A 23,089-nucleotide genomic window follows, 5' to 3' on the forward strand; every position below is an offset into this window, starting at 1 on the left:
CATGTTTTGTGACTTCATACTATTTGTAAATGAGTTTAAATTTGAAAATTGAAATCACGTTCAAAATCTGCTATTTTATTTGTCTACAGCTTTTTTGAATTTCTATTAAATGTTTCACATTTTATGCATTTTTTGTAATGCATGTTTTTTTAGACTATAAAGTTGCAACCATGGTTTTAATGGATTTATTTTTACACTGATAATAAACAAATTCAATTCGGGATTTTTACTGTAGTTTTATTTTTTTCTGAAATGTACTTTGCCTTCCTTTAACATCCAACTAAATGTTAAACAATATGATAAATCATAAGCTGTGTTCGAAATTGTTCCCTATCATGGATGTAGTGCACTAAATAGGGTGCACGCCATTTTGTAGGGTGTTCGAATTCTCAGTGGACTTAAAATAGGTATTTAGCTGTGTTCGAAATCGTTCCCTATCATGGATGTAGTGCACTAAATAGGGTGCACGCCATTTTGTAGGGTGTTCGAATTCTCAGTGGTCCACTATATAGGGCACTATATAGTGGACTTAAAATAGGGTACATACGATGTTCCCTACACGTTACTCCGGTATACCACAATGCAATGCGGTTGTATTTTTCCAGGGGAGAAGAAGAAGCCGAATAACCGCGAAAACGAATACATTTAATGCGAGCCTCCGGCTTTCGTTTAGAAATGTCAACAATTTATTTGGGATTTAACATAGAATATTTAACATTCAAAATTAATTAAACAAGGAAATGTAACATTCAACATCAATACAACCTCCAGCTTTCGTCGTGAGTACCCGGTTTGTTTACATGATGTGGGCGCATCTGTCTGCGTCACACAAATACCCGGCGCATTTACTGACGCAAATGACGTTTAGAAATGTTAAGCGTAGTGTCCGAATTCTCGTTCCATATTCCCTATATAGTGCACTATATCATGTACACTATATAGGGAATAGGGAACGAGTGTATAGGGAACGATTTCGAACACAGCAGTGAGAGAGAGATAGACGGCCCGCCAATGAAAATCACCAATGCAGATGTGCTGAATTTGTGTCCTATTACCGACCAATGAGCGTCCAGGTCTCTTGTTTTTACCTCCTTCGCGTTCGCTGTTCTCCTGTTGACTGACCGGACGGCTTCTTTTACTTTTAGCGTCTTGTGTTCTGAAGGGTTCATGTCAGATCATGTAGTGTTGCAGCTCTGAACTGACCGGACCTCTATGTCGCCGTGGGTTTGGTCGCAGAACCCGAGATGTCGCGTCGGTACGTCATTCCACATCCTCACCTTTTAGACGTCAGACGGATCGTAATACTTCTGTCAAATGTGTGTTTGGTTGATAAACAGAGACAATGGTATGTACCGGTGGACATGTTTGGGCTCAAATGAATGGTTTCCTCTCGACGCCGAGGGTCTCTGGTATTAAAGGTTTCATTTTTTTGGGCCATCGCTTCCTTGAAGCCAATTGTCCTCAGTTCAACACGCGTTTGATTCTCCGTCTCATCGTACACAACATTTGATGCTTAAAAAACGTCAGCGTTAACCGCTTCACGAAGATCCGTCCTGATGTTACATTTGATCAGGCTTGAAAGGCGTTGTGTTGGAGTGTCTCGTCTCCTTGGAGTCAGGGCTGCTTCCTGGTTGAACGCAACCAGCCCCGATGTGGGACGTTGAACCCCAACGTTCATATGGGGGTTCATAAGAAATGTGGCCCAGTCGCCCATCTGGTTCCTATTGTAACATAAGATGAGGATGTGACGCTCAGTATGCTATGGAAACACCAAACCGAAGGGTCGACCGTGTTATCCTACCCGGGTCTCTGTCTGCCCAGCTCGGAAGAGGATATTAAATAATAGTGTCCGTTAGTGTAACACAAGGACATTTATTCTTTAAATAAAAGCTTGAAATAACCAATAGAGTGACGAGATTCATGTAATGTTTATGAAATGCACATTGCAGAAGTCGAATGGCTGCTAGGCTTGTTTAGCCCGATGGTGATGGTGTGTGGTAGGTTATTTGAAGAGGTGGAGGAGACCTCCAGAAGGTCTGCGTGTCTCAACTGGGTTTTAGGGGGGGACACCTGTTGCCCGTGACGACGAGCCCTGTTCCATTTAACATGCGTGTGTTTGCTTGGTCTTCCCCGGCAGCCACGAGGGGTGAGCGGCGGGACGGCCCACCTGGGGAGGCCTGCTGCCCAGACAACAAGGGGCGCCGGAGACCTCTGCTCCTCCCCCTCCACTACCACACCTCCAGAAGCGCATGTCCCCACACCCACACCTTGACCCTTGACCCCTGCCCACCTCCAGCACCATGAGGAGCGCCCGGAGCCGGCTGCTGCTGGCCTCGGTCCTGTTCTGCTCCGCCTCGCTCCTCTACCTGGCCTCCAGCGGCATCCAGTGCCCCCGGCACAGATGGGCGGAGCTCAACACGTTGCGGGCCAATCAGAGTCGGTACTCCCAGCCCAACCTCTTCCCCGAAGACACGCCCCTCATCTTCATCGGCGGGTTCCCCCGGAGCGGCACCACGCTGATGCGCGCCCTGCTGGACGCCCACGCCGCCGTGCGCTGCGGCGAGGAGACGCGCGTCATCCCGCGGCTGCTGGCCATGCGGGCCACCTGGAGCCGCTCGGTCAAGGAGAGGATCCGATTGGACGAGGCCGGCGTGACCGACCGGGTGTTGGACTCTGCTGTGCGAGCGTTCCTCTTGGAGGTAGGGCGGGCGAGGGAGGGGCGGGGGGGGGGGGGGGGGCGAGAGGTTTGGCCTTTGTGCGCCACAGTCCGCTGTGGGCCCCGGGGGTCTGGAGAACCCCTCCTGGGGTTCTAAGGGGAGCGGGAGTCCCCCTCCTGGGGCTATTGATTTAGGGAGCACTAAAAGCAACAGCAGCTCTATTTTGTAAACAGATTGTTTTTGAGCAAAACAGACATTGAAGTATTGTTATTGAGACTGCAAGTTCCCTAAGGGGAGCTGATGCCCCCCTCCTGGGGCCCTAAGGAGAGCTGAAGCCTCCCTCCTGGGGCCCTAAGGAGAGCTGAAGCCCCCCTCCTGGGGCCCTAAGGGGAGCTGAAGCCCCCCTCCTGGGGCCCTAAGGGGAGCTGAAGCCCCCCTCCTGGGGCCCTAAGGGGAGCTGAAGCCCCCCTCCTGGGGCCCTAAGGGGAGCTAGAGCGGAGAAGCGAGGGTCATAATCCGGAGTGATCCTGCTCGCCGCAGAACGTCATTTCAGACAAAGGAGAAAGTAGCGTTTCCCCAGGGTGTAGGAGGCCTTTAGGAGCGACCGAATAACGACGGGTCAACTCTAAATGTCTTGGTTTGATCTCAATGGGGGTGGATCTGATTGATAGTGACGTTGACCCCTCTGTGTCCCTGCGAGGTCATCATGGGTCACGGTGAGCCCGCAGCCCGGCTCTGTAACAAGGACCCCTTCGCCCTCAAGTCCCTGTCCTACCTGGCCCGCATCTTCCCCAAGGCCAAGTTCGTCCTGATGCTCCGTGACGGGCGAGCCACCGTCCACTCCATGATATCTCGCAAGGTTGGTCTCGCTCTCTCTTACTCATTTATTGATATATATTGAGAGGCAGTGATTATATGAGTAAAGTGGATCCCATGAACGCGAGGGGAGAGTGGTCCTGGTTCATATACAGTGTGCCCCCCCCCCCCCACCAGGTCACCATCTCTGGCTTCGACCTGACCAGCTACAGGGACTGCCTGACCAAGTGGAGCGCGGCGATGGAGACCATGTTCAGCCAGTGTCAGGGCGCCGTCGAGGGCAGCTGCCTGCCCGTCAGCTACGAGCAGCTGGTGCTCCGGCCCGAGGAGGAGATGAGGAAGCTGCTGAACTTCCTGGAGCTGCCCTGGGACCCGGCCGTGATGCACCACCAGGACCTCATCGGCAAGGCCGGGGGCATCTCTCTGTCCAAGTGAGTCACCTCGGCCACTAACGCGTCATGACGACGTCGAGAGGGAGGCGTCAGGGAAACGCATGAATCCATGAATTCCAAACTGCTTATGTAACGTTGCAGGGTTCTCCCATGGATGGGTTCAGTGTTTTAGTTTGGTGGGGGCGGGCTGGCTATAAGTGTGTGTGTGTGTGTGTGTGTGTGTGTCTGTGTGTGTGTGTGTGTGTGTGTGTGTGGGCTCTTACAGGTAGGTTCTTATTTTATCCTCGAGCTGCACGTAATGTTCTTATTGAACCTAATAATGACGACATTTAGATTTATGATGATTTATTATAAATTTGATCTTTACATTTCATATACTTCTTTATTTGTGCATAGATATATTTTAGAGACTCTAATCAGCATGCCATTAGAAGGGGAAAGAACCACCGACATGCTGTGAGTTGAATTTAAACTGCGGGGCCGGACCAGGGAAGCGTGGGCTTTGATCCCTTTAGGGTTTGATCCCGGCCTGACCGGGGCCTCTTCCCCCCCCCCCCCCCCCCCCTCCCTGTGCCCTGCAGGGTGGAGCGCTCCACGGACCAGGTGATGCGGCCCGTGAACACGGACGCCCTGGACAAGTGGGTGGGTCACATCCCCTCGGACGTGCTGCGGGACATGGCGGACATCGCCCCCATGCTGCGGCGGCTGGGCTACGACCCGCGGGCCAACCCGCCCGACTACCGCAGAGCGGAGGCCGTCACCGCCCGCCTCAACCACTCCCAGGTGAGGGCTGCTGGCCGTGAGCCGTCGCCATGGTAACGGGTCCAGAAACGCAGGCCTTTGCAAAATTGAAATTTCTCGAAACCCGTTATGGTGAAATATTAAATGGCTTTTTAAAACCAAGAGTAGTAAAAAAGTTAGACCCATCAATGACCTCTCTGTGCTGCGACTGATCAAAGGCTAACATGGCTTCCCAAACCCCCCCCCCCCCAACAGAGTCGGGGGACCCCAGGAAGCCCACATCCCAGCTAGAGCGAGACCCCAGTAAACGTACCCACCGACCGCTGAATCAGTGGACCCGGACCCGAAGAGTTCAGAGAGTGTGTGTATGTTGGGATTATGCTAACATTAGACTGCTGTTATCATAGCAGAAAACGGGGCATAATGGCCGCCTGGGCGATTATCTCAACACATCAATTCTCCCCCTAGTGATGAAGAGTCAAACTGGTCGCTATGTCGAAAACCGTCAGCAGCTATCATCTCTTCTGAGCAGAGTATCACAGCGTTACCGTCAAGTGTTTCTATTTTCTAGTATCCTCATGTCTGTCATTCGTTATATTCACCGCAAATGGGAATGTTTGAGATACATGAGTGAGATGCATTTAATACCTGTATATTTTTGACAATGTACTTTTATTTTCATAATAAATCATTTTATTGGTGACCATTCCCTCATGAATTCATCGTTAGTTATTTTTACTCTTGATTAGAGAGTAGCTCGTGTTAAGGGTACACAAATACCCTTAAGAATGAAATACATTCAGAGGAACGGGAGCACAGGAAATGTCTCAAATCAACTAAAGAAAGACCACTTTTTATGCCCATGCCTATGGCTGCAGAGGGGGGGCTCCTATTCATAGTGGACTTTAACAAGGATGGAATCGGGTCCTCTGTCAAGTGTCAAGATTATTAGTGATCAGTTTGTCCATAAATATACGTATTCCTGAAGAACGTATATGTGAAAGTAACGCTGCAAACAGCCAGCCCATCGAGGGTTCAGGAGACCCCCTGTTGACGTAGAAGGCACCACAATGCTACTGCAGGTAGGCATCATTATCAACTCCATTAAAGTAGGTCTTGACTCTCTTCTAAATTCTAACTATAGACCGCATTCAAAATAATGCGGTCTATAGTTAGAATTAATTACATTATATCTATGCATTGTTGTCTGACTACCTAAGAAAGAGAATCACATTTGGAAAAACATTTTAATTCTCTGTGACCCAATTACGAAACATTTAACGTCATAACACAGCGACATCTCTCGTGTTTTGCGGCAGTTCAGTTCGCTTGGTGGCAGGTCCCATCAGGCCTCCTCATCACTCCCTGCTAGGCTGCTGTCGGTGGAGTCAGCTTCCTCTTCTCGCTGCTCTTTGGGCCGTGTTTCCATGTCCAGGCTGGGCTGGGAGGTGGTGCTGGGCTGGGTGGTGGTGCTGGGCTGGGAGGTGGTGCTCCTCAGATCAGAACTAGGCTCTGGCTTGTTTGGGGTGGAGCCTGGTTTGTGAGGGGCAGGGTCTGGGGTGACAGGGGCGGGGCCTGAGGTGTCAGGGGCAGGGCCTGAGGTGTCAGGGGCGGGGCCTGAGGTGTCAGGGGCGGGGCCTGAGGTGTCAGGGGCGGGGCCTGAGGTGTCAGGGGCGGGGCCTGATGTGTCAGGGGCGGGGCCTGATGTGTCAGGGGCGGGGCCTGACGTGTCAGGGGCGGGGCCTGATGTGTCAGGGGCGGGCTCTGGTCCACCGGCTGGGACAGTAGAGTTTGGGTCCCCCTCTTTTTTGGCTCCTGGGTCCAGGAATTTAGACCAGCCTTTGAGGCGCTCCTCACGCTCTCTAGACGTCTCTTCCACCTACACACACACACACACACACACACACACACACACACACACACACACACACACACACACACACACACACACACACACACACACACACACACACACTTAGCCCTTTATGGAAGTGTCTCTAGACAAGATATATAAAGACCTTGGAGATAAGTAAGGATGAGTGAGGAGAAAAGACGCAGCCGTGCCTGGTAGTCCGTGGTTCCATCCCAGAGGACCGCAGACAGCTGCCTCCCTCCAAACCAGCGTCCGTTAAGCGCCGCGATGCACAAGTCCGCGTGTTCTGGCTCCTTAAACGCTACGGAGGCGACCCCATCCGGATGTCTCTGAGGCACACGCACACACACACACACACACAATAAGTACCTAAACTTTCATTCAAAGAATTCTTTATAAAGTGAAACAACAGCCCGGTGACCTACATCGAAGACGATGACCTTCTTGACCTGGCCAAACTTCTCACACTCGGTGCGCAGGTCGTCCCGGTACTCGTTCAGCACCAGCGGGTCTTCCTGAGGGGCGCGGTCAACAAAAGGGGGACCATTGAATCAGCAGAACACGGCGGTCAATGTTTGAACAAGGCATCAGAGTGTGTGCGCATGTGTCCTCACCTCAAAGTCGCTTGGATGGAACATGTTCTGGATGATGACAACCTTCTCAAACCTCTTCCTCACTTCTCCCTTTTTCTCCGGCCTCCAGTCCAACTGCCTGCACGGGGGACACACACACACACCATACCACAACTTAGGATCCCCGCGCCCACCAGGGGGCGACACACAACTTAGGACCCCCACTCCCACCAGGGTTGGACACACAGTACCACCATGGAGGACGCAATCAATGAGGCACTGTGTGATACGCTCAACAAAACGGGAAGAAAGGCTGAAAACCGTCCCTGGGAGGGATGTTGACGGTGCTCACCAACAGCTTATACACCTTCAGCCCCCCCCTTCCTAAAATTAAGTAATGCCATTGAAATAGTATCAGTAGTTTTCCCTTTAGCATATTACATTATCCCCCTGCAGTACTCCTGCCCCCCCCCCATGCGCTACTCCGCCCCCCTCCCCCAGGAAGGCGGCCATACTTCTGTTGTTGTTGTAGTCTCTTCTTGTAGTCCTTGTTCTTCTTCTTCTTCTTGGTGGCGTCGTACTGACCCTTCAGCTCAAAGTGCGCCTCCTCCACGTGAAGCTTGTAACCTCTGACCTCCGACTCGTCGATCAGACGCACAGCCAGGGCTACAGACTCCTTCTGCACACGCACACACACACACACACACACACACACACCTCCTTTAACATGGAAATCCAAATGCTACGTGTCTAGAGGACATTTGACAGTGTGAAAGGCTAAGAATGGCATGAGGAGGGCTGGGTGGGGGTCAGACCTTGAGGTAGCAGCAGAGGCCGTCTCCCTTGAGGTTGCCTTGTCCGTCTTTGTAGAGCTTCACCTTGTACTCCTCCGTGACGGGGTCCCTCAAGACGATGCCACACTTGGACATTAACTCCACAAACTCCTCGCTGCTGATGTCAAGGGGTAAGCCTGTGGAGGGAGAACCACATAGTCGATCGTTCCCTTCAGCTGTTGTCTTCTTGATCAGAGTAGAGGAGCTGCTGTCTTATTGAGTATGAGGAGAGGAGAGGAGAGGAGCTGTTGTCTTCTTGAGTATGAGGAGAGGAGAGGAGTGGAGCTGTTGTCTTATTGAGTATGAGGAGAGGAGAGGAACTGCTGTATTATTGAGTATGAGGAGAGGAGAGGAGCTGTTGTCTTATTGAGTATGAGGAGAGGAGAGGAGAGTGTTTTTGTAATACGAACCTGAAACATAGACGTTGGTGTTCTTATTGTCGTCCACGTCAAACCAAGCTACATAGGACCAACAGAAAACAACCATGATTATTCATTTAGAAACAGTGACAGAGCATTAAGACCGTGGCTTTAGTGACATTACAAACTGAAAGACACAGTGTATTATTACCTTTCCTTGTATGCCCATATGCAGGAACCCATAGTGTATACTAACAGCCACCCAGCGACACGGGCGACCTGAACCAAACCTCAGCTCTAGAAGCGTGGAACTCATTTCACATCCCTCGGCATGTATGCGAAGATCCAAGAAGAGCCACTTTGCCGCGCTGTGACCTAAACACACCCCGTTACGTACAGCCCTTAGCCAGACCTACACGTACAGAGACCTAAACACACCCTGTAAACAGTGCTACAGCCCTGAGCCAGACCTACTACACGTACAGAGACACACATCCTAGAGATGGGCAAAGTGTCACCCGCTAATGTGGAGGTTTGCTTCCGCTAAACTCTGATTGGCCGAGCAGGAACAGGCACGGCGTTGTGCTATTCGCCCACCGCTTTTCAGCAGGACATTCAAACCCTTTTGCAACTTCTTCCTCACATGGACATATTGCCTCTCCCACATATTGTCAATGAGCAGAACACTGCGTGCACATTAACTTGACGTGGAGGTATAAATGCAGGCAGCTCTGTGGTGGCGGCGTGCCACAAGTCCCTAGGGTTAGATGATGGCGTTAGGGTGCTGTGGCTCAGTCCTTCGACGTAGGAGGTGTTGCGTGATTGATCAACCAGAGGGCCCTTTGAACCCACCTGCCTCTGCTTTCCTCTTGTCTCCTTTCTGCTTGGCGTCCATGGCCGCGTCCTGACCGGGCGTGTGGGCGGGCTCTGGGTGAGCGCCCCCCTTGTCTTTGGTGCTGGGGGCGGCTGGCTTGGTGTCGTCCGTTAGAGCGGCGTTGGCGTCCGGGGTGCCGTCCTCCTTGAAGCCGTAGTTGGCCTGGTAGGCGGCGATAAAGTCCTCGGTGATCTACAAGTACAAGTCCAGTACAGTCACACTCAATGGGTGGGACCATGATAACAATATAAACACAGGCTGGAGTGGCCGCAGAACAACCACACACTAACAAAAGGGCGGCAGCTTTTATCCTCTGAATGACACGATGTCGGGCTGAAAAGTGTTAGAGAACTTACTTTTGGGAACCAAGCTTTCTTGTCGTGGTCCCAGTCATAGATGGTGCCATCCTGCGGGTCCGTGTAGGAGTACGGGTCAGAGCCGCCTACGTTTCTCTGACCGTACATCTGCTGCATCCGCAGCTGCTCCAGAAACTCTCGGTTCTTGTCTGTCCCGTCATTCATCTGCGGTGAGGAGAACATCAACATCATGGTCATTCATGTCCCAGTCGTCCACCAAAAATAAAAATAACTTTGAATTACAGTAGATATACATTGTGCGCCTCATTTTGAGCATTAAACATAATCTTGTCAATTTTATAACGCATTAATCTGATGCTGTCTCAACACGCATGTGCACGAGGTGCACAGCTTCATTCAAGTTGATCAAAATACGTTCCATGTTTCGTTTGATTATTTTGGCGTTGCTTAATATATTTGAAGGTGACAGAGGTCGCCTCCTAATGTTTAATTTTTCCGCTTGTATTTCAACTACCGACCAAGCCATCTTACCTTAACGGAAGACGTTAGAAGTCGTGAAACACAAGAGGTTTAGTGTTTAGTGCATGTTTCGATTCGCTCACGGGGCGTGTTGGAAATGTGGGTTAATCAAAGTTGATATCGTATCAACACTACATTAGTGTGGGCTATAGTATGCGTTTATAAGGGACAACGGGCTGGAATTGTTGTTATATCTTCCGCGACTACGCTTGAACAATCTACTTCCGATGTCAAACTCGACAGAACTGCGCATGCGTGACCCCATCGAAAAGGAGCGCTCGATTTGTAGTTCAGCAGTACCGTAACAGACAGGGAGCAGAACCACAGACTGGACTTCATGTATGAAGGCAGCTTTGAGCGTCTGTGTATTAGCTAGTGAGGATTTGTGTTCGATCAAAACCAACATTGGCATGGCGGAGGGCGGCAGCAGCAGCGCCGCAGCGGCCAGCCTACCCCCGGGGGACCCGCAGCTCATCGCCCTCATCGTGGAGCACCTGAAGAACCGAGGGCTTTTTGATGAGTTCCGCAGAGATTGTCTGGCAGATGTGGACACTAAGGTACTAAAGAACAATTTAAGATTAGTAATAGTCTGCGGAAAATGTATGTACAACTTTAGTACTACACCAGAGGCTACTGCAAAACCAAGTAGTATTCATGGTTGTTAGGAGTGTGCAGTCTATGTCGCATATGCGTCGAATACATGTGATGTCGCCGTGTGATGTATGATGGCTATAATGACTAAAGAGCATTGATGTTCCCAGCCTGCCTATCAGAACCTGCGCCAGAGAGTGGACAACTACGTGTCCACGCAGTTGAGCACGCAGGAGTGGAACGCGTCCATCAACAAGAACCAGATGAGGAACGGTCTCCGGCAGAGTGTTGTCCAGTGAGCATCAAGTCCAAGTCTCCCATCTGACTGTTTCTGTTTAGGTATTTACAGAGTGTCGATACCTATTGTGTTTGGATCAGATTTGGCTTTCAATGTGTCTTTACTCCCCGGTTTAGATCGTGTATGCTGGAATCTGGCGTGGACCGGATCATTACTCAAGTGGTGGATCCTAAAATGAACCACACGTTTCGGCCGCTCATTGAAACGGCCATTCATGATTTTCTGTCGGGGGAAAGGAAGGAGGAAATCCATGCAGATTCTAATCTTACACCTTCAGAGCCGCTGGATCAGCCGGAGGTCCCCCCTTCTGCAGGCCCCACAACCCCCTGAGGTCAAGACCAAAGACGCTTACAGTGTCAGGATTACTGCACTACATTCACACTAGTGCGTCTATATAGGAGGCCTATAGGCCTTCCTTTGAGTTGTACATCTTGAACTAGTGCACAAAAAGAAGATCTCGTTAAGAAGCTTAATATATATTTTTGATTTATCTGAAACCAAATAGAGTGTGGTGGAAATAGGGCAAAACATGACAGCAAAATCCTCAGGGTCAGACATCAAGTTAACATAACCTGTTCTGTGGTTCTTCGTGTTGTTGCTCCAGGTTCCTGCTCCAGGTTCCTGCTGTGATTGGATGTCTGCATAGAAGCTCTGTGACCGGTCACATGGTGTCATGTAAACGTTGGCTCCACAATGGGTTCCTGCTGGAGAGACGGTTCTGATGGTGAAAGGTGGTCTGAGGGAGCAGCTCTCTGCCAGACGTGTCTATGGGGGGACAGGCTGGAACACATGCAGGGAGCTGTGCCATGAGATGTTTTGGAAATAGTTTTTATATTCAACTTTTAGGTCGGTCTGACTTATTTTAATTTTTTATGGATTAAATTTATGCATTAGTTATTTTGTATATTTCGTGCAATAAATACATTGAATGAAAAACATTGAAGGAGCTGAATTGTTTATAATCGTTTTTTAATTGTTTAAATTATACAAAGTGCATCCAAGGCAGCATCTCCAATGACTGGATAAGCTGCAGGTATTTATTACGGTCAAGTCACTTTAGTCACTGGAACAGTTTGCTATGGTGACTCATAAAAGTATGATCTTTTGGAATAAACTGACCACAGATTACATTCTACTAAACATTACAAACTTGTATTACTATATCACTATCACTAATTGTGTGTGACTGAACTTGAGTGACTAATTGGCATCTGCTGCTTTTATCCTTTTACTAATGAGCGCCGGAACTCTCTGAAGGTCAGGTAGTGTGTGTGCATGTGCATGTGCATGCAGACTCAGTGCTTGTGCAACTGTTATTGATTATCTAGATGTTTTTGGGAAGAGACTGCCACATGAAAAAAATGAATGTTTGTCTGGTTTTGTAAGAGTATAAATGCCCATGTGATGCAAGCTCAGTCAATCTGAATGGTGCTCCAATTAGGTTCAACCCGTTGTCAGTGGAATACATGTGCAGTTACTCTCACAATCCTTCCAAAATGAAAGAATAATGAAACAATCATTCGAGCTGAATACACACACACACACACACACACACACATGTTTACCGTTGAGAAAGCTGTTGTGCGTACATGGGGGTGGTTTTAAGGGGCAGAGAGTACAAGAGGGCAGAGCATCCCCAGATGTTTACACTGCACTGGGGGCCCATGCTGCTGGGGCCCCGCCATGTTCAGCAGGCGCTGGGCCCCGCCATGTTCAGCAGGCGCTGGGCCCCCCCAGGGCCCCGCCATGTTCAGCAGGCACTGGGCCCCCCCAGGGCCCCGCCATGTTCAGCAGGCACTGGGCCCCCCTAGGGGGCCGCCATGTCCAGGGTTCAATGTTTTTTAAAGGGGTCAAGGGTCATTGTGTAGGTGGCTGAGGTGGGGGAAGCCATGGTGTGTTGTTTTGAAGCAGGATGAGAAAGATAAGAGTGGACAAAGATAAAGGGTTGGGGGGGGGGGGTGGGGAACTTGTCATCAAAACATTGAGAACATGAACAAACCCACAGCCTTTGAATATCGGTCGGAGCCTAGCGACACACGTTGACCCCCTGTCCCCGGCCATATGCAAACAGGGAACATTTCCTAAGACAGCTTCATAAAAAACAAATACTTTTGTTTGGGCTCATAGTAAGAGGCCAGTTGACCTCCTGTCATCCCTCATGACACCGTTGTAGAACCAATCAGAACCACCACACGCAGACCAAAGGAACGCTCTGACATCGGGGGTCATATCAGCGACACACATCAGAGGTCACACAGTTCACCTTCGGTGTGTGTGTGTGTGTGTGTGTGTGTGTGTGTGTGTGTGTGTGTGTGTGTGTGTGTGTGTGTGTGTGTGTGTGTGTGTGGATACAACACGAAATAATAATAATTGAATCGAACCTGATGCAGAAAGAAACGCATTATGCTACGTTCGTCTCTCTATCATTAAGTAAAATACTAAACTGTTTTCGGTTGTGTACCTCTGATGCAGGTCTGCCCGCCGATTGGTCCACACAGCTTGCGTCTCGCCTCAGTCACGAGCGCGCAGCGGTTTATCGCCCAGTGTGTGAAGTTCTGACGCGCATTCACACTGCATGCAAACTTATCAGCACTAGGTCATCGTCGCGAAGACACAGCTACTACCACCGCGGTTCCGGAGATATTCTACGAGTTTGACTGCTGCATCGAAATGTCCCTACTAGTCTTACTTCTCCTGCTGGCGGTCTGCCAACAGGTGCTGATGGTGGAACCGGTGGAACCCCACGAGAAGCGCCTCAACCCCCGTAAACGGCGCCTCTCCTTGCAGAACACAGGTAGGCCTAACTGAACCAGTGAGCATCAGTCCTATTGGTATGTCAAATTGTGGTGCGGACAGTTTCCATTTTGGCTCCCTGAATTCAGGGACCATATCTACATATCCTCTGTGTCCTCTTATCGTCTACCGACCAGGACCCGAGCGGAGAGTAAACCCTCCCCGCTACCTACCGGTGGCGGTTCTCCTGTTCTGTTTGCTGTCCCGTAATTCAGTGCGCTCCTCTCGGTCCCGTCCAGCACATCGCGCCCCTTGTCTCCGCATCAGAGACTCTGTTGCCTCTCTGCCCCGTGCGCCATGTGCTCCGAAGCGTGCGTTGAGCCCACAGAACTATAAAATCTCAGTTCACGTCCGTAATCTTAAAAGAACAGTTAAGAAAGAGTGATCAGTGCTTCAAGGTGACTACTGCGCACATTCTCGCAACCAAAGTCCATCGGAAGACGTCAGGTTTGAAATAGGTTACATTTAAATGCAACGAACTGTTGTTTTTAGAACTTATCTGCTACAATAACAACGGGTTATGATGAATAACAAAGTTATGTTGAAAATTAAATGAAAAATTATTTCACAATCAAACAAAAGTAAACTACTAGTCCTCTATATTTTGTATTTTCACCTATTTATTTTCCTCCAGCGGAGATCCAGAATTGTCTGATAAGTTCAGGTGATGTTGGCTGCGCCACCTTTCAGTGTTTCAGCAACAACTCGTGTGAGATCCAAGGCCTCCACCACATCTGCCACACCCTGCTGCACAACGCGGGAAGCTACGACTCGCAGGTGGGACACTGTGCCGAACATCTGGAATGTTCACGTTGTCGGACCTCTGGGCAGACTTCTTCAATGTGTCTATATTGTGCACCTGGAGATGAGATTTGAAAGCCTGGGTTAGGTACGTGTGTTTGTGTGTGTGCTGTGTGTGTGCACATTTTCGGATCATTTGCGGACATGCCAATAAAGGACGTGCAACATGCTTTGGGAATACATGCAGACCACTGCACTGTAGCACTGTGGAGTACAGTGTTAGTCAGACCACTGCACTGTAGCACTGTGGAGTACAGTGTTAGTCAGACCACTGCACTGTAGCACTGTGGAGTACAGTGTTAGTCAGACCACTGCACTGTAGCACTGTGGAGTACAGTGTTAGTCAGACCACTGCACTGTAGCACTGTGGAGTACAGTGTTAGTCAGACCACTGCACTGTAGCACTGTGGAGTACAGTGTTAGTCAGACCACTGCACTGTAGCACTGTGGAGTACAGTGTTAGTCAGACCACTGCACTGTAGCACTGTGGAGTACAGTGTTAGTCAGACCACTGCACTGTAGCACTGTGGAGTACAGTGTTAGTCAGACCACTGCACTGTAGCACTGTGGAGTACAGTGTTAGTCAGACCACTGCACTGTAGCAGAAGGAACCAAAGCCCTTACATTCAGTCCCCTGTTTCGTCATGTTCTGTGTGTATTGTCGCCCCCCTCCCCCTGGGGGTATCGGTAGGCTATTCTGTTCATTAACTATAATACCTCCGGTGTCTTTCTAAACCTGGGCTGTGTGTGTTTGTGGTGTGCATGCGTGCTTGTGTGCGTGTGCGTGTGTATGTGTATGCGTGCATGCTTGTGTGTCCATACGTGGGTGTGTGTCCATGCGTGCGTGTGTGTGCGTGCGCTTGTGTGTGTGTGTCCATGCATGCGTGTGCTTGTGTGTGTGTGTCCATGCGTGCGTGTGTGTGTTTCCATGCGTGCGTGTGCTTGTGTGTGTGTGTGTCCATGCGTGCGTGTGCTTGTGTGTGTGTGTGTGTCCATGCGTGCGTGTGTGTGTTTCCATGCGTGCGTGTGCTTGTGTGTGTGTGTCCATGCGTGCGTGTGCTTGTGTGTGTCCATGCGTGCGTGTGCTTGTGTGTGTCCATGCGTGCGTGTGCTTGTGTGTGTGTGTGTCCATGCGTGCGTGTGCTTGTGTGTGTGTCCATGCGTGCGTGTGCGTGTGCTTGTGCGTGACTCCCAGGGTAAGTGGCTGGTGAAGGAGGCCCTGCGCTGCGCGGCGCTGGGCCTCCGGCAGCGCTCCAGCTGTGTGAGCCGGCGCTGCGGCGCGGTGGGCGCCATGCTGTCCTCCCTGCTCAGGGAGTGCTTCACCAAGCACCGGCTCTGCCTCGCGCTGCGGGACCACCCCCACACCGTGGGGGACCTGGTGCACTTCCACCTGCTGACCCCGCCGGGGTGAGGGCATGCACACACACGCACACGCACACACACAAGCACATACGCACGCACATACACAGAACCATACACACAAGCACATACACACGCACGTACGTACAAACACACTTGCACGCACATACACACATTCATACACCCACATGAAAAATACGCATGCATACACACGCACAATCATTCAGACATACATACACAAACACAAGCACTCGCATGCACATACACATCAATTCGCACCCACAACCACATCTCTGCACACACAAGTAACTGTAGCTACACCACCAAACATACCCACACACAGGTCCACACACAACATGGGATATCTATAGGTAACTTCAAATACCCCCTTCAGAGAGACCTGCTCATCAGCTGTGTTTCTTCTTTCATCTCAGGCAGCATCTCAGTCCTGTTGGTGCTGGGGGTCGATAGTGATTGTGTGTTTGTCCCACCAGGCCATATGTTGAGCTGGTCAACTTCCTGTTGGGCTGTGGAGAGGAAGTGAGGTCATGGGTAAGCGGCAGGCTGCGTGCACAGTGCAGCCAGCAGTGGGGCTCGTCAGTGTGCGCGGCCATCGGCAGCACCTGTCCCTTCAACCAGTCAGATCACACCCTGCAGCCCGCCACCGTACCGCCTCGCACCGTGCCCCAGCCAATCACGCAGCTCACACACAGATCTGGTGCGGAGGACGACAACGCTTCCACCAATCAGAGTGACGCTGAGACCCGTCCAGGGCTGCCTAATCCTGAACCCTGACACATTGGGGGAAATAAGTGGGCGGACAGGTCCAAGGCAGCACAGACAGACAGACAGACAGTCAAACAAGTGTGCAGTTAGCCAAAGGTCACGCACTTATGACTTTACAGATGGTTGGTAATATCGGAAGTTACTACCTCTATTGACTATTGAATGGGAGATAAATGCATAGAAGGTGGCATTATCTTGAGATGTTAACTAGCCGTTTATTCTCTTTAAAATACAAATGACTTCACTGAAAGATAAACACGTCTACCTCACACACCATATTGTACTTCCAACATACACACACTAGGAAATTATCTTGAACATTGACATCTTTCTGGTGGGGCAGCAGATATAATCTATGTCTATTTAAGTTCTTTATTTTTTATTTATGACTATATGTCCCACACAATTAGTTATAGCTAGCAGTTTTGCCTGTGAAAATGATTGTTACCTGAAACTGTTGAAAGCATTTCCATTGTAATTTGAATATCATTCAGATTTTGACATTGAACACTTTTCCAGTAATCTTTTTTTTAAAGTCATGCTTTCATGAATGCATACACAAATCAAATGTGGATTAAAATGATTCAACTTGTATCCTTAAGTCAAATGAATTCACCACACACACAAACGCACAAACACACACACATTATTAAAAGATGTCAACGGGTTGAAAGTGTAGACAACTTTATTCAGGCGTAAACACAAGACGAGTGTGCAATTCCCAAGTGGTTGCAGAAGCGGCGTCTTGAAAGAAGGCACTAAGTAACAGAGTTGTTGTTGACCCGACCTGCTCTCAGAGCTACCACGCACACAACCCACCGGAGGGGTAACAGACCTGTGAATAGACTGAAGCAGACCTATGGAGAGGATTCGACCTGACAGGATCCGCCCTGGGGACCTCTGCTCGTAGCCCAGGACGTTCTCACTCACAACCTCTAAATCTTTCAGAAATCCCTACTTGCGGGATCACAGCCCTCTCAAGTGGGGAGACAGAAACATGATGGCTTTTATATTCATATCGACTCCGCCAGCGTTAGCTAGCTAACCCTTAGCTAACCCTTAGCTAACCCTTAGCTCTTCAACCCCGGTGAATGTGAGCTAGCCAACTACCCAACACTCACCGGGTTAGCTAGCTAAGGGTTAACTAACCCTTACCCTTAGCATTCCCAGTTGGCTAACTGGGGCAGCGTCGCTAGCTAGCTAGAGGAAGGGGAAGAGTCTCTTCTTGAGGATGTAGAGCACGGTGGCCAGGAAGAGCGCCAGCGCCAGGAAGATGAGGAGCTTGTCCGTGAGCTCGCGGCGGTTGTACTTGAGGATCAGCTTGCGGCCCAGGTGGATGGTCCCGGTCATGCTCCGGAACTCCTCGTTGGTCTCCTGCACCGTCTTGGAGGAGGTGACTGTAGGACCAGGGAGGGGTTCAGGAAGAAGGGGAGCAGGGGCAAAAGAGTGATGAAAAGGGATGTCAAAATATTTTTTTAAAAGGGGTGATGGTATACCACCAGGTGTCAGTGGGATTAGCCATTACAAGTCGGTGGAAAAATCGGCCTTTTCTTGTGTTTTAGTGACATTCCAAGTGGGCGTGTCCACCGAGATGTACGCTGGATCGATCAGGCTACCAGCCTCCCCAGTGGACTGTAGCAAACGTGGCCCATCCATCCACCATACATCTAGGTGGACACGCCCACTCACACCTGGTGGTATAATATCAAATACCGAAGGGTAAAAGCAAGAGTAAGGAAAAATGTGTGACGATTCCGTAAAACATTGGCGCGGTTACACTGCAGTGTCAGTGCGGGGCTTCCTTTGTGCTGCAAGAGGCTGAAACAGAAGCAGGAGGGCTTTACCCAGAGAGCCCACGGTGTCTTCACTGTGGTGGACCTGCTCCGCCATCATCCTGCTGATGGACATCAGGCTCTCCGTGATGTCGCTGCTGGTGTGCACCAGACTCTCCTTGGTCGCCTTCCTGGTGTATGCACGCACACACACACACACACACACACACACACACACACACACACACACACACACACACACACACACACACACACACACACACACACACACACACACACACACACACACACACACACACACACACACACACACACACTTTATCCACTGTAGCAAAGCACTTTATTTGCCTCCAGGACAGTCTGTAAGCATCAGGTCAGTGAACGTTGTCATGTTACTCTCCTTAGAGGAGATACTCCCTTTGGGTTATCAGTAAGGCTTTATATAATCTACCCTTAGAGGAGATACTCCCTTTGGGTTATCAGTAAGGCTTTATATAATCTACCCTTAGAGGAGATACTCCCTTTGGGTTATCAGTAAGGCTTTATATAATCTACCCTTAGAGGAGATACTCCCTTTGGGTTATCAGTAAGGCTTTATATAATCTACCCTTAGAGGAGATACTCCCTTTGGGTTATCAGTAAGGCTTTATATAATCTACCCTTAGAGGAGATACTCCCTTTGGGTTATCAGTAAGGCTTTATATAATCTACCCTTAGAGGAGATACTCCCTTTGGGTTATCAGTAAGGCTTTATATAATCTACCCTTAGAGGAGATACTCCCTTTGGGTTATCAGTAAGGCTTTATATAATCTACCCTTAGAGGAGATACTCCCTTTGGGTTATCAGTAAGGCTTTATATAATCTACCCTTTGTGCAGAATGATTTGAAAAGATGGGGATGGAAAGAATAAAGGCCAGCCACATCCTGACCAGCCGAGTTCCTCCTCTATCTAAACCAGTTTAGTCTAAACTGCGGCGGCGCGCTGAACCCTCCGGCAGCGAGGCGCTTATCAGGGCGGTTGCTGCGCGGCGGTGTGCAAGCGGGCAGAGCGCGGGCGCACAGGGGGAATTTTATGAACGGTGAATGTAGGAGATAACTTCCCCTGCTAAAAGTATTTCATTGCAGTTATACCCAACCGGTATTTGCGAAAAATGAACACTGAAGTAAAAGTTCTGTCACAAAACGATTGATACCTATCCGTGCCCATTTTTAAGTGGGATAGTATACGGAAATCCTGGAGCGTTCCTAGTGGGTATACGGCGTATACCTGCGTACCACGTAGACTACACCACCGAGTCTCCTCCCCTGTGTCTGGTGGTGCCGCTGGCCCCCTGGTCTATAGGAGTGTTTGAGTCCTCTTACCGCTGTCTGGTGGTGCCGCTGGCCCCCTGGTCTATAGGAGTGTTTGAGTCCTCTTGCCGCTGTCTGGTGGTGCCGCTGGCCCCCTGGTCTATAGGAGTGTTTGAGTCCTCCTACCGCTGTCTGGTGGTGCCGCTGGCCCCCTGGTCTATAGGAGTGTTTGAGTCCTCTTACCGCTGTCTGGTGGTGCCGCTGGCCCCCTGGTCTATAGGAGTGTTTGAGTCCTCTTGCCGCTGTCTGGTGGTGCCGCTGGCCCCCTGGTCTATAGGAGTGTTTGAGTCCTCTTACCGCTGTCTGGTGGTGCCGCTGGCCCCCTGGTCTATAGGAGTGTTTGAGTCCTCTCCCCTGTGTCTGGTGGTGCCGCTGGCCCCCTGGTCTATAGGAGTGTTTGAGTCCTCTTACCGCTGTCTGGTGGTGCCGCTGGCCCCCTGGTCTATAGGAGTGTTTGAGTCCTCTTACCGCTGTCTGGTGGTGCCGCTGGCTCCCTGGTCCAGCAGCTCCTCCTTCTCCAGGCTGTCTATGGCCAGCTTGCAGGCCAGGTTGGCCTTGCGCCACGCCGTCTGGTTACTGGACAACAAATAGTTGTTGCTATGCAACACTCGGTATGGAAGCTTGTTTTGACCTACTCAGGCTCTCCAAATACACTAAGGGCTTCAGAGGCCACCTCCTAGGACACCCCCTAACGCAGTGAGGATCCCCCCTCCCAGAAACATAATGGTAGCATAACAAGTTTAAGTTAAGTTCAATGGATAGAAAAGGACAAATGAGGCCATGGTGTAGCGGTGATAGCTAGTGATAGCTAGTTGAGCAGGAAGCCGTCTGGCCTCCAGAGGAAAACAAACAGGCCAGCTGTCTCTGGGGTGTCACTATACGTTTAAAGCAAACGCACCCCATACATTTTATTTGATCAAAAACGTACCAATGGATACAATTCTACATGGCTGAGAAATGGTTATTTGTTATGTGAAGGTCCTTTCACAGCACCTGTCCTTTTATATGAGTCAGTACTCAACATTTAAATTGCTGGGTGTAATGCATGAGTAAACACTAGAAATAGGTCGCATAAAATAAGATGAGCAACATATGGCCGCGTCTCCATGGGAGTCTTTGCCTACCTTAGCAACTGCTTGCGCTGGCTCTCAGTTTCCAGCTGAATTGCCAGTCTATCCGTTTCCTTATCCTGTTCCCTGGACATTTGCTCCAAATCCTGCTCACAGAAAAACAATGCACGTTCCCTATTGGCTGAAATAATACAACAGCTCATTCATCTATCAAATCCGAGGCCGTGGCTAGCATAGCAGCTCTGACGCGAAAAAAAAAGATGACGCGATTCAGGTGTCCTGACTGGGGGTGAGGGACAGGGGACTACTCCCTGTCGACAAGCTCGGAGCGGCCATGGGATAATGACTGAGGTTGGCCGTCACAAAGGGGCTCAAAACGATTTATTGAAATAAAACCAAATATTATGTACTCATTTTGGTTCGTTACATCCTTAAATGGATTGTTTATGTATTGCGTATCAAGGTTTGATTTACTTTCAATGATGACAGACACCAAGATTCTTGAATTCTTTCATAACGGCGACGTAAACTATTTAATTTAGGGAATTTAGCAGCGTTCATCTTGTATTTCTTCACCCCACGCTGAGGGCCACTTCCTGCCAGTCTATTCAACACAACATCTAGACTGACCAGCAGCTCCTTCATGAGGTAACATAGCAGTGAAACCTTCTTCAGATCGCACCTGTATCCTGTGCCGAAGCTGGTTGAACTTCTCTTTAACTCTTGCGTTGAACTCAAGGAGAGAAGCCTGAGGTCCAGGACACTCTCTGATGTCCTACAGGTAACACAAACACATAGTTGTATTGTCAACTAATCCAGCATGACAAAATAAGAATTGCCCCAAAGTTTTGTTGATAGCAACTCGGAATATCGAGAGTTATTGCTCATTGCTGGCGAAGGGTTTAGGAATCCCCTCTCGCTGCATGTCAATGCAACAGGAAGAAATTCACCATATCAGTCATTCTACAGTCGTCGAGATGTCGTCGATTTGGCACATGTTGCGACAAGAGACTAACGAAAGTAGATCATAAAAGTCAAATATGGACTGTTTACAGACATTAAATACAATCAGATATGTCTTACTTTCATGAATAGTGAACTCATGGCGTAACGACAAAGAGGTCGTAATGCCAAATATCACAAAGCTATTCATGAAGGAGCTTGTACCCTCTCTCTCTCTCTCTCTCTAATATATGTTATATGACCTGGTATGTCTATATATGTCTAATATGCTGTATTATTTATATATCTAGATATTTCTAATAAATATGCTATATTACATACATCTCTAACATATATGCTTTATTACCTTTATGTCAAGATATTTAAGGTAGAACAATAATTGTTGGAAATGCTGTTTTAGAAGGCAAACAAACCCACGCTATATGGTAGGAAAACCCTCACCTGAATGATGGCCTTTATCTCAAGATCATATTTGATTATTTCTTGCCCACAAATACGGACGTGTACGTCTGAGGAAGACGCCATTTCTGTTGTTCTACGGCAGCCCAGTGGAGACAATCCGCACCAAACGCGTTTATTGTCTGACGCACTAACAAGGAAACCAGCGCATGGACCTGAATCAGCGGGACAAGTAGGCCATACTTTTTGGAACAAGTTGTCCTCCTTCTTTGTTAATTTCCTTTCAATGTACTCTCTGGATAAAAATACGTATTTATAGGCTCAAAATTATGCTTAAACTTTAGGCCACTTTGATTTCAGCGAAGTTTAATGATATTTCATTGAATTTATATAGGCCTATAGTATTAGCGCTTTTCTAGACGCTCAAAGACGCTGACCGTGAAGGGGGGGACATCAGTAACCACCATAATTAATGTTCAGTCCTTTGACTTAAACTATGACTTAGGCTACTGATTTGAACTAGAAAAGTTGAACTTGCATATAAAATGTACAATGGTCGCTAATGGATAAAATAAATATAATGATCCATAAAACATGGGATTCCATTTACTTAAATCCCAAATTGCATGTGGTATAGACCTGGCAGTAGAACGGTACTCAGTTGCTTTACATTCCCACATCTTAATTCTCAGATATAAGAAGACTCAAGAACAGCAATGATTGTGGTTTGTAATATATTTATTACTTTGATATTAAAAACAATGAACATTTTGGGACTAGGGTGTTACAAGCAGTGGTACCAACTCCTGGCTGGTACGACATAGAAAAGACATAAATCAATCCAAGATTAATAAAAAGAAAAAAAATGGAGAGTGAAAGAAATAAAAGAGGCACATTAACACGACATGTCCTGGGCCCTTAATGTCAGCCAG

At 49.0% G+C, this 23,089-nt stretch overlaps 5 protein-coding genes across 6 annotated transcripts; 3 read left to right on the plus strand and 2 right to left on the minus strand.

Moving 5' to 3' along the window:
* Positions 1 to 1,056: 1,056 nt before the first annotated feature.
* On the plus strand, positions 1,057 to 5,307 carry LOC132460871 (protein-tyrosine sulfotransferase 1-like). Its single transcript, XM_060055821.1, has 6 exons — positions 1,057 to 1,255; positions 2,138 to 2,699; positions 3,358 to 3,516; positions 3,651 to 3,904; positions 4,447 to 4,648; positions 4,862 to 5,307. The coding sequence occupies exons 2-6, from the start codon at positions 2,301 to 2,303 to the stop codon at positions 4,895 to 4,897; spliced, it is 1,050 nt and encodes a 349-aa protein (XP_059911804.1). The 5' UTR covers positions 1,057 to 1,255; positions 2,138 to 2,300; the 3' UTR covers positions 4,898 to 5,307.
* Positions 5,308 to 5,839: 532 nt separating this feature from the next.
* On the minus strand, positions 5,840 to 10,107 carry htatsf1 (HIV-1 Tat specific factor 1). The gene is made up of 10 exons (XM_060055772.1): positions 9,966 to 10,107; positions 9,474 to 9,638; positions 9,096 to 9,309; positions 8,295 to 8,342; positions 7,867 to 8,021; positions 7,567 to 7,730; positions 7,094 to 7,190; positions 6,905 to 6,994; positions 6,671 to 6,808; positions 5,840 to 6,485 (listed from the first exon to the last, which is right to left on the minus strand). The coding sequence occupies exons 2-10, from the start codon at positions 9,636 to 9,638 to the stop codon at positions 5,952 to 5,954; spliced, it is 1,605 nt and encodes a 534-aa protein (XP_059911755.1). The 5' UTR covers positions 9,966 to 10,107; the 3' UTR covers positions 5,840 to 5,951.
* Positions 10,108 to 10,294: 187 nt separating this feature from the next.
* Positions 10,295 to 11,780, plus strand: bod1 (biorientation of chromosomes in cell division 1). Of its 2 annotated transcripts, none has more exons than XR_009526456.1 (4): positions 10,295 to 10,510; positions 10,715 to 10,839; positions 10,959 to 11,226; positions 11,460 to 11,780. XR_009526456.1 is itself a non-coding variant. In XM_060055897.1 (4 exons), exons 1-3 carry the CDS (start codon positions 10,295 to 10,297, stop codon positions 11,170 to 11,172), a joined length of 555 nt encoding a protein of 184 aa, XP_059911880.1. In that variant the 3' UTR covers position 11,173; positions 11,460 to 11,780. The 2 variants fall into 2 exon arrangements, 1 of the variants encoding a protein (XP_059911880.1); XM_060055897.1 differs by having other exon boundaries at positions 10,959 to 11,173.
* Positions 11,781 to 12,825: 1,045 nt separating this feature from the next.
* Positions 12,826 to 17,175, plus strand: stc2b (stanniocalcin 2b). Its single transcript, XM_060055864.1, has 4 exons — positions 12,826 to 13,636; positions 14,270 to 14,412; positions 15,632 to 15,843; positions 16,290 to 17,175. Exons 1-4 carry the CDS (start codon positions 13,513 to 13,515, stop codon positions 16,588 to 16,590), a joined length of 780 nt encoding a protein of 259 aa, XP_059911847.1. The 5' UTR covers positions 12,826 to 13,512; the 3' UTR covers positions 16,591 to 17,175.
* A 73-nt stretch (positions 17,176 to 17,248) lies between these two features.
* bnip1b (BCL2 interacting protein 1b) lies at positions 17,249 to 22,374 on the minus strand. Its single transcript, XM_060055885.1, has 6 exons — positions 22,200 to 22,374; positions 21,478 to 21,570; positions 20,850 to 20,941; positions 20,194 to 20,301; positions 18,426 to 18,544; positions 17,249 to 17,978 (listed from the first exon to the last, which is right to left on the minus strand). Exons 1-6 carry the CDS (start codon positions 22,281 to 22,283, stop codon positions 17,782 to 17,784), a joined length of 693 nt encoding a protein of 230 aa, XP_059911868.1. The 5' UTR covers positions 22,284 to 22,374; the 3' UTR covers positions 17,249 to 17,781.
* Positions 22,375 to 23,089: the final 715 nt, after the last annotated feature.

Source organism: Gadus macrocephalus, chromosome 7 (genome assembly GCF_031168955.1).
Source record: "Gadus macrocephalus chromosome 7, ASM3116895v1".
In the NCBI taxonomy this organism is placed as follows: Eukaryota; Metazoa; Chordata; class Actinopteri; order Gadiformes; family Gadidae; genus Gadus; species Gadus macrocephalus.

What these genes read in the sequence shown, in the direction of transcription:
- bnip1b (XM_060055885.1), bottom strand. Translation starts at nt 22,283, where the DNA reads ATGGCGTCTTCCTCAGACGTACACGTCCGTATTTGTGGGCAAGAAATA. An exon ending in AGCTTCGGCACAGGATACAG is followed by an intron (nt 20,942 to 21,477) that starts GTGCGATCTGAA and finishes TTCTGTGAGCAG; the next exon opens with GATTTGGAGCAAATGTCCAG. An exon ending in AGCGGCACCACCAGACAGCG is followed by an intron (nt 18,545 to 20,193) that starts GTAAGAGGACTC and finishes TGCATACACCAG; the next exon opens with GAAGGCGACCAAGGAGAGTC.
- LOC132460871 (XM_060055821.1), top strand. Translation starts at nt 2,301, where the DNA reads ATGAGGAGCGCCCGGAGCCGGCTGCTGCTGGCCTCGGTCCTGTTCTGC. An exon ending in GGGGGCATCTCTCTGTCCAA is followed by an intron (nt 3,905 to 4,446) that starts GTGAGTCACCTC and finishes TGTGCCCTGCAG; the next exon opens with GGTGGAGCGCTCCACGGACC. An exon ending in CCCGCCTCAACCACTCCCAG is followed by an intron (nt 4,649 to 4,861) that starts GTGAGGGCTGCT and finishes CCCCCCCAACAG; the next exon opens with AGTCGGGGGACCCCAGGAAG.
- bod1 (XM_060055897.1), top strand. Translation starts at nt 10,295, where the DNA reads ATGAAGGCAGCTTTGAGCGTCTGTGTATTAGCTAGTGAGGATTTGTGT. An exon ending in TGGCAGATGTGGACACTAAG is followed by an intron (nt 10,511 to 10,714) that starts GTACTAAAGAAC and finishes TGATGTTCCCAG; the next exon opens with CCTGCCTATCAGAACCTGCG. An exon ending in CTCCGGCAGAGTGTTGTCCA is followed by an intron (nt 10,840 to 10,958) that starts GTGAGCATCAAG and finishes TCCCCGGTTTAG; the next exon opens with ATCGTGTATGCTGGAATCTG.
- stc2b (XM_060055864.1), top strand. Translation starts at nt 13,513, where the DNA reads ATGTCCCTACTAGTCTTACTTCTCCTGCTGGCGGTCTGCCAACAGGTG. An exon ending in CCTCTCCTTGCAGAACACAG is followed by an intron (nt 13,637 to 14,269) that starts GTAGGCCTAACT and finishes ATTTTCCTCCAG; the next exon opens with CGGAGATCCAGAATTGTCTG. An exon ending in CACCTGCTGACCCCGCCGGG is followed by an intron (nt 15,844 to 16,289) that starts GTGAGGGCATGC and finishes TTGTCCCACCAG; the next exon opens with GCCATATGTTGAGCTGGTCA.
- htatsf1 (XM_060055772.1), bottom strand. Translation starts at nt 9,638, where the DNA reads ATGAATGACGGGACAGACAAGAACCGAGAGTTTCTGGAGCAGCTGCGG. An exon ending in CAAGAGGAAAGCAGAGGCAG is followed by an intron (nt 8,343 to 9,095) that starts GTGGGTTCAAAG and finishes GGTCCTATGTAG; the next exon opens with CTTGGTTTGACGTGGACGAC. An exon ending in ATGGAACCACGGACTACCAG is followed by an intron (nt 6,486 to 6,670) that starts GCACGGCTGCGT and finishes GTGTGTGTGTAG; the next exon opens with GTGGAAGAGACGTCTAGAGA.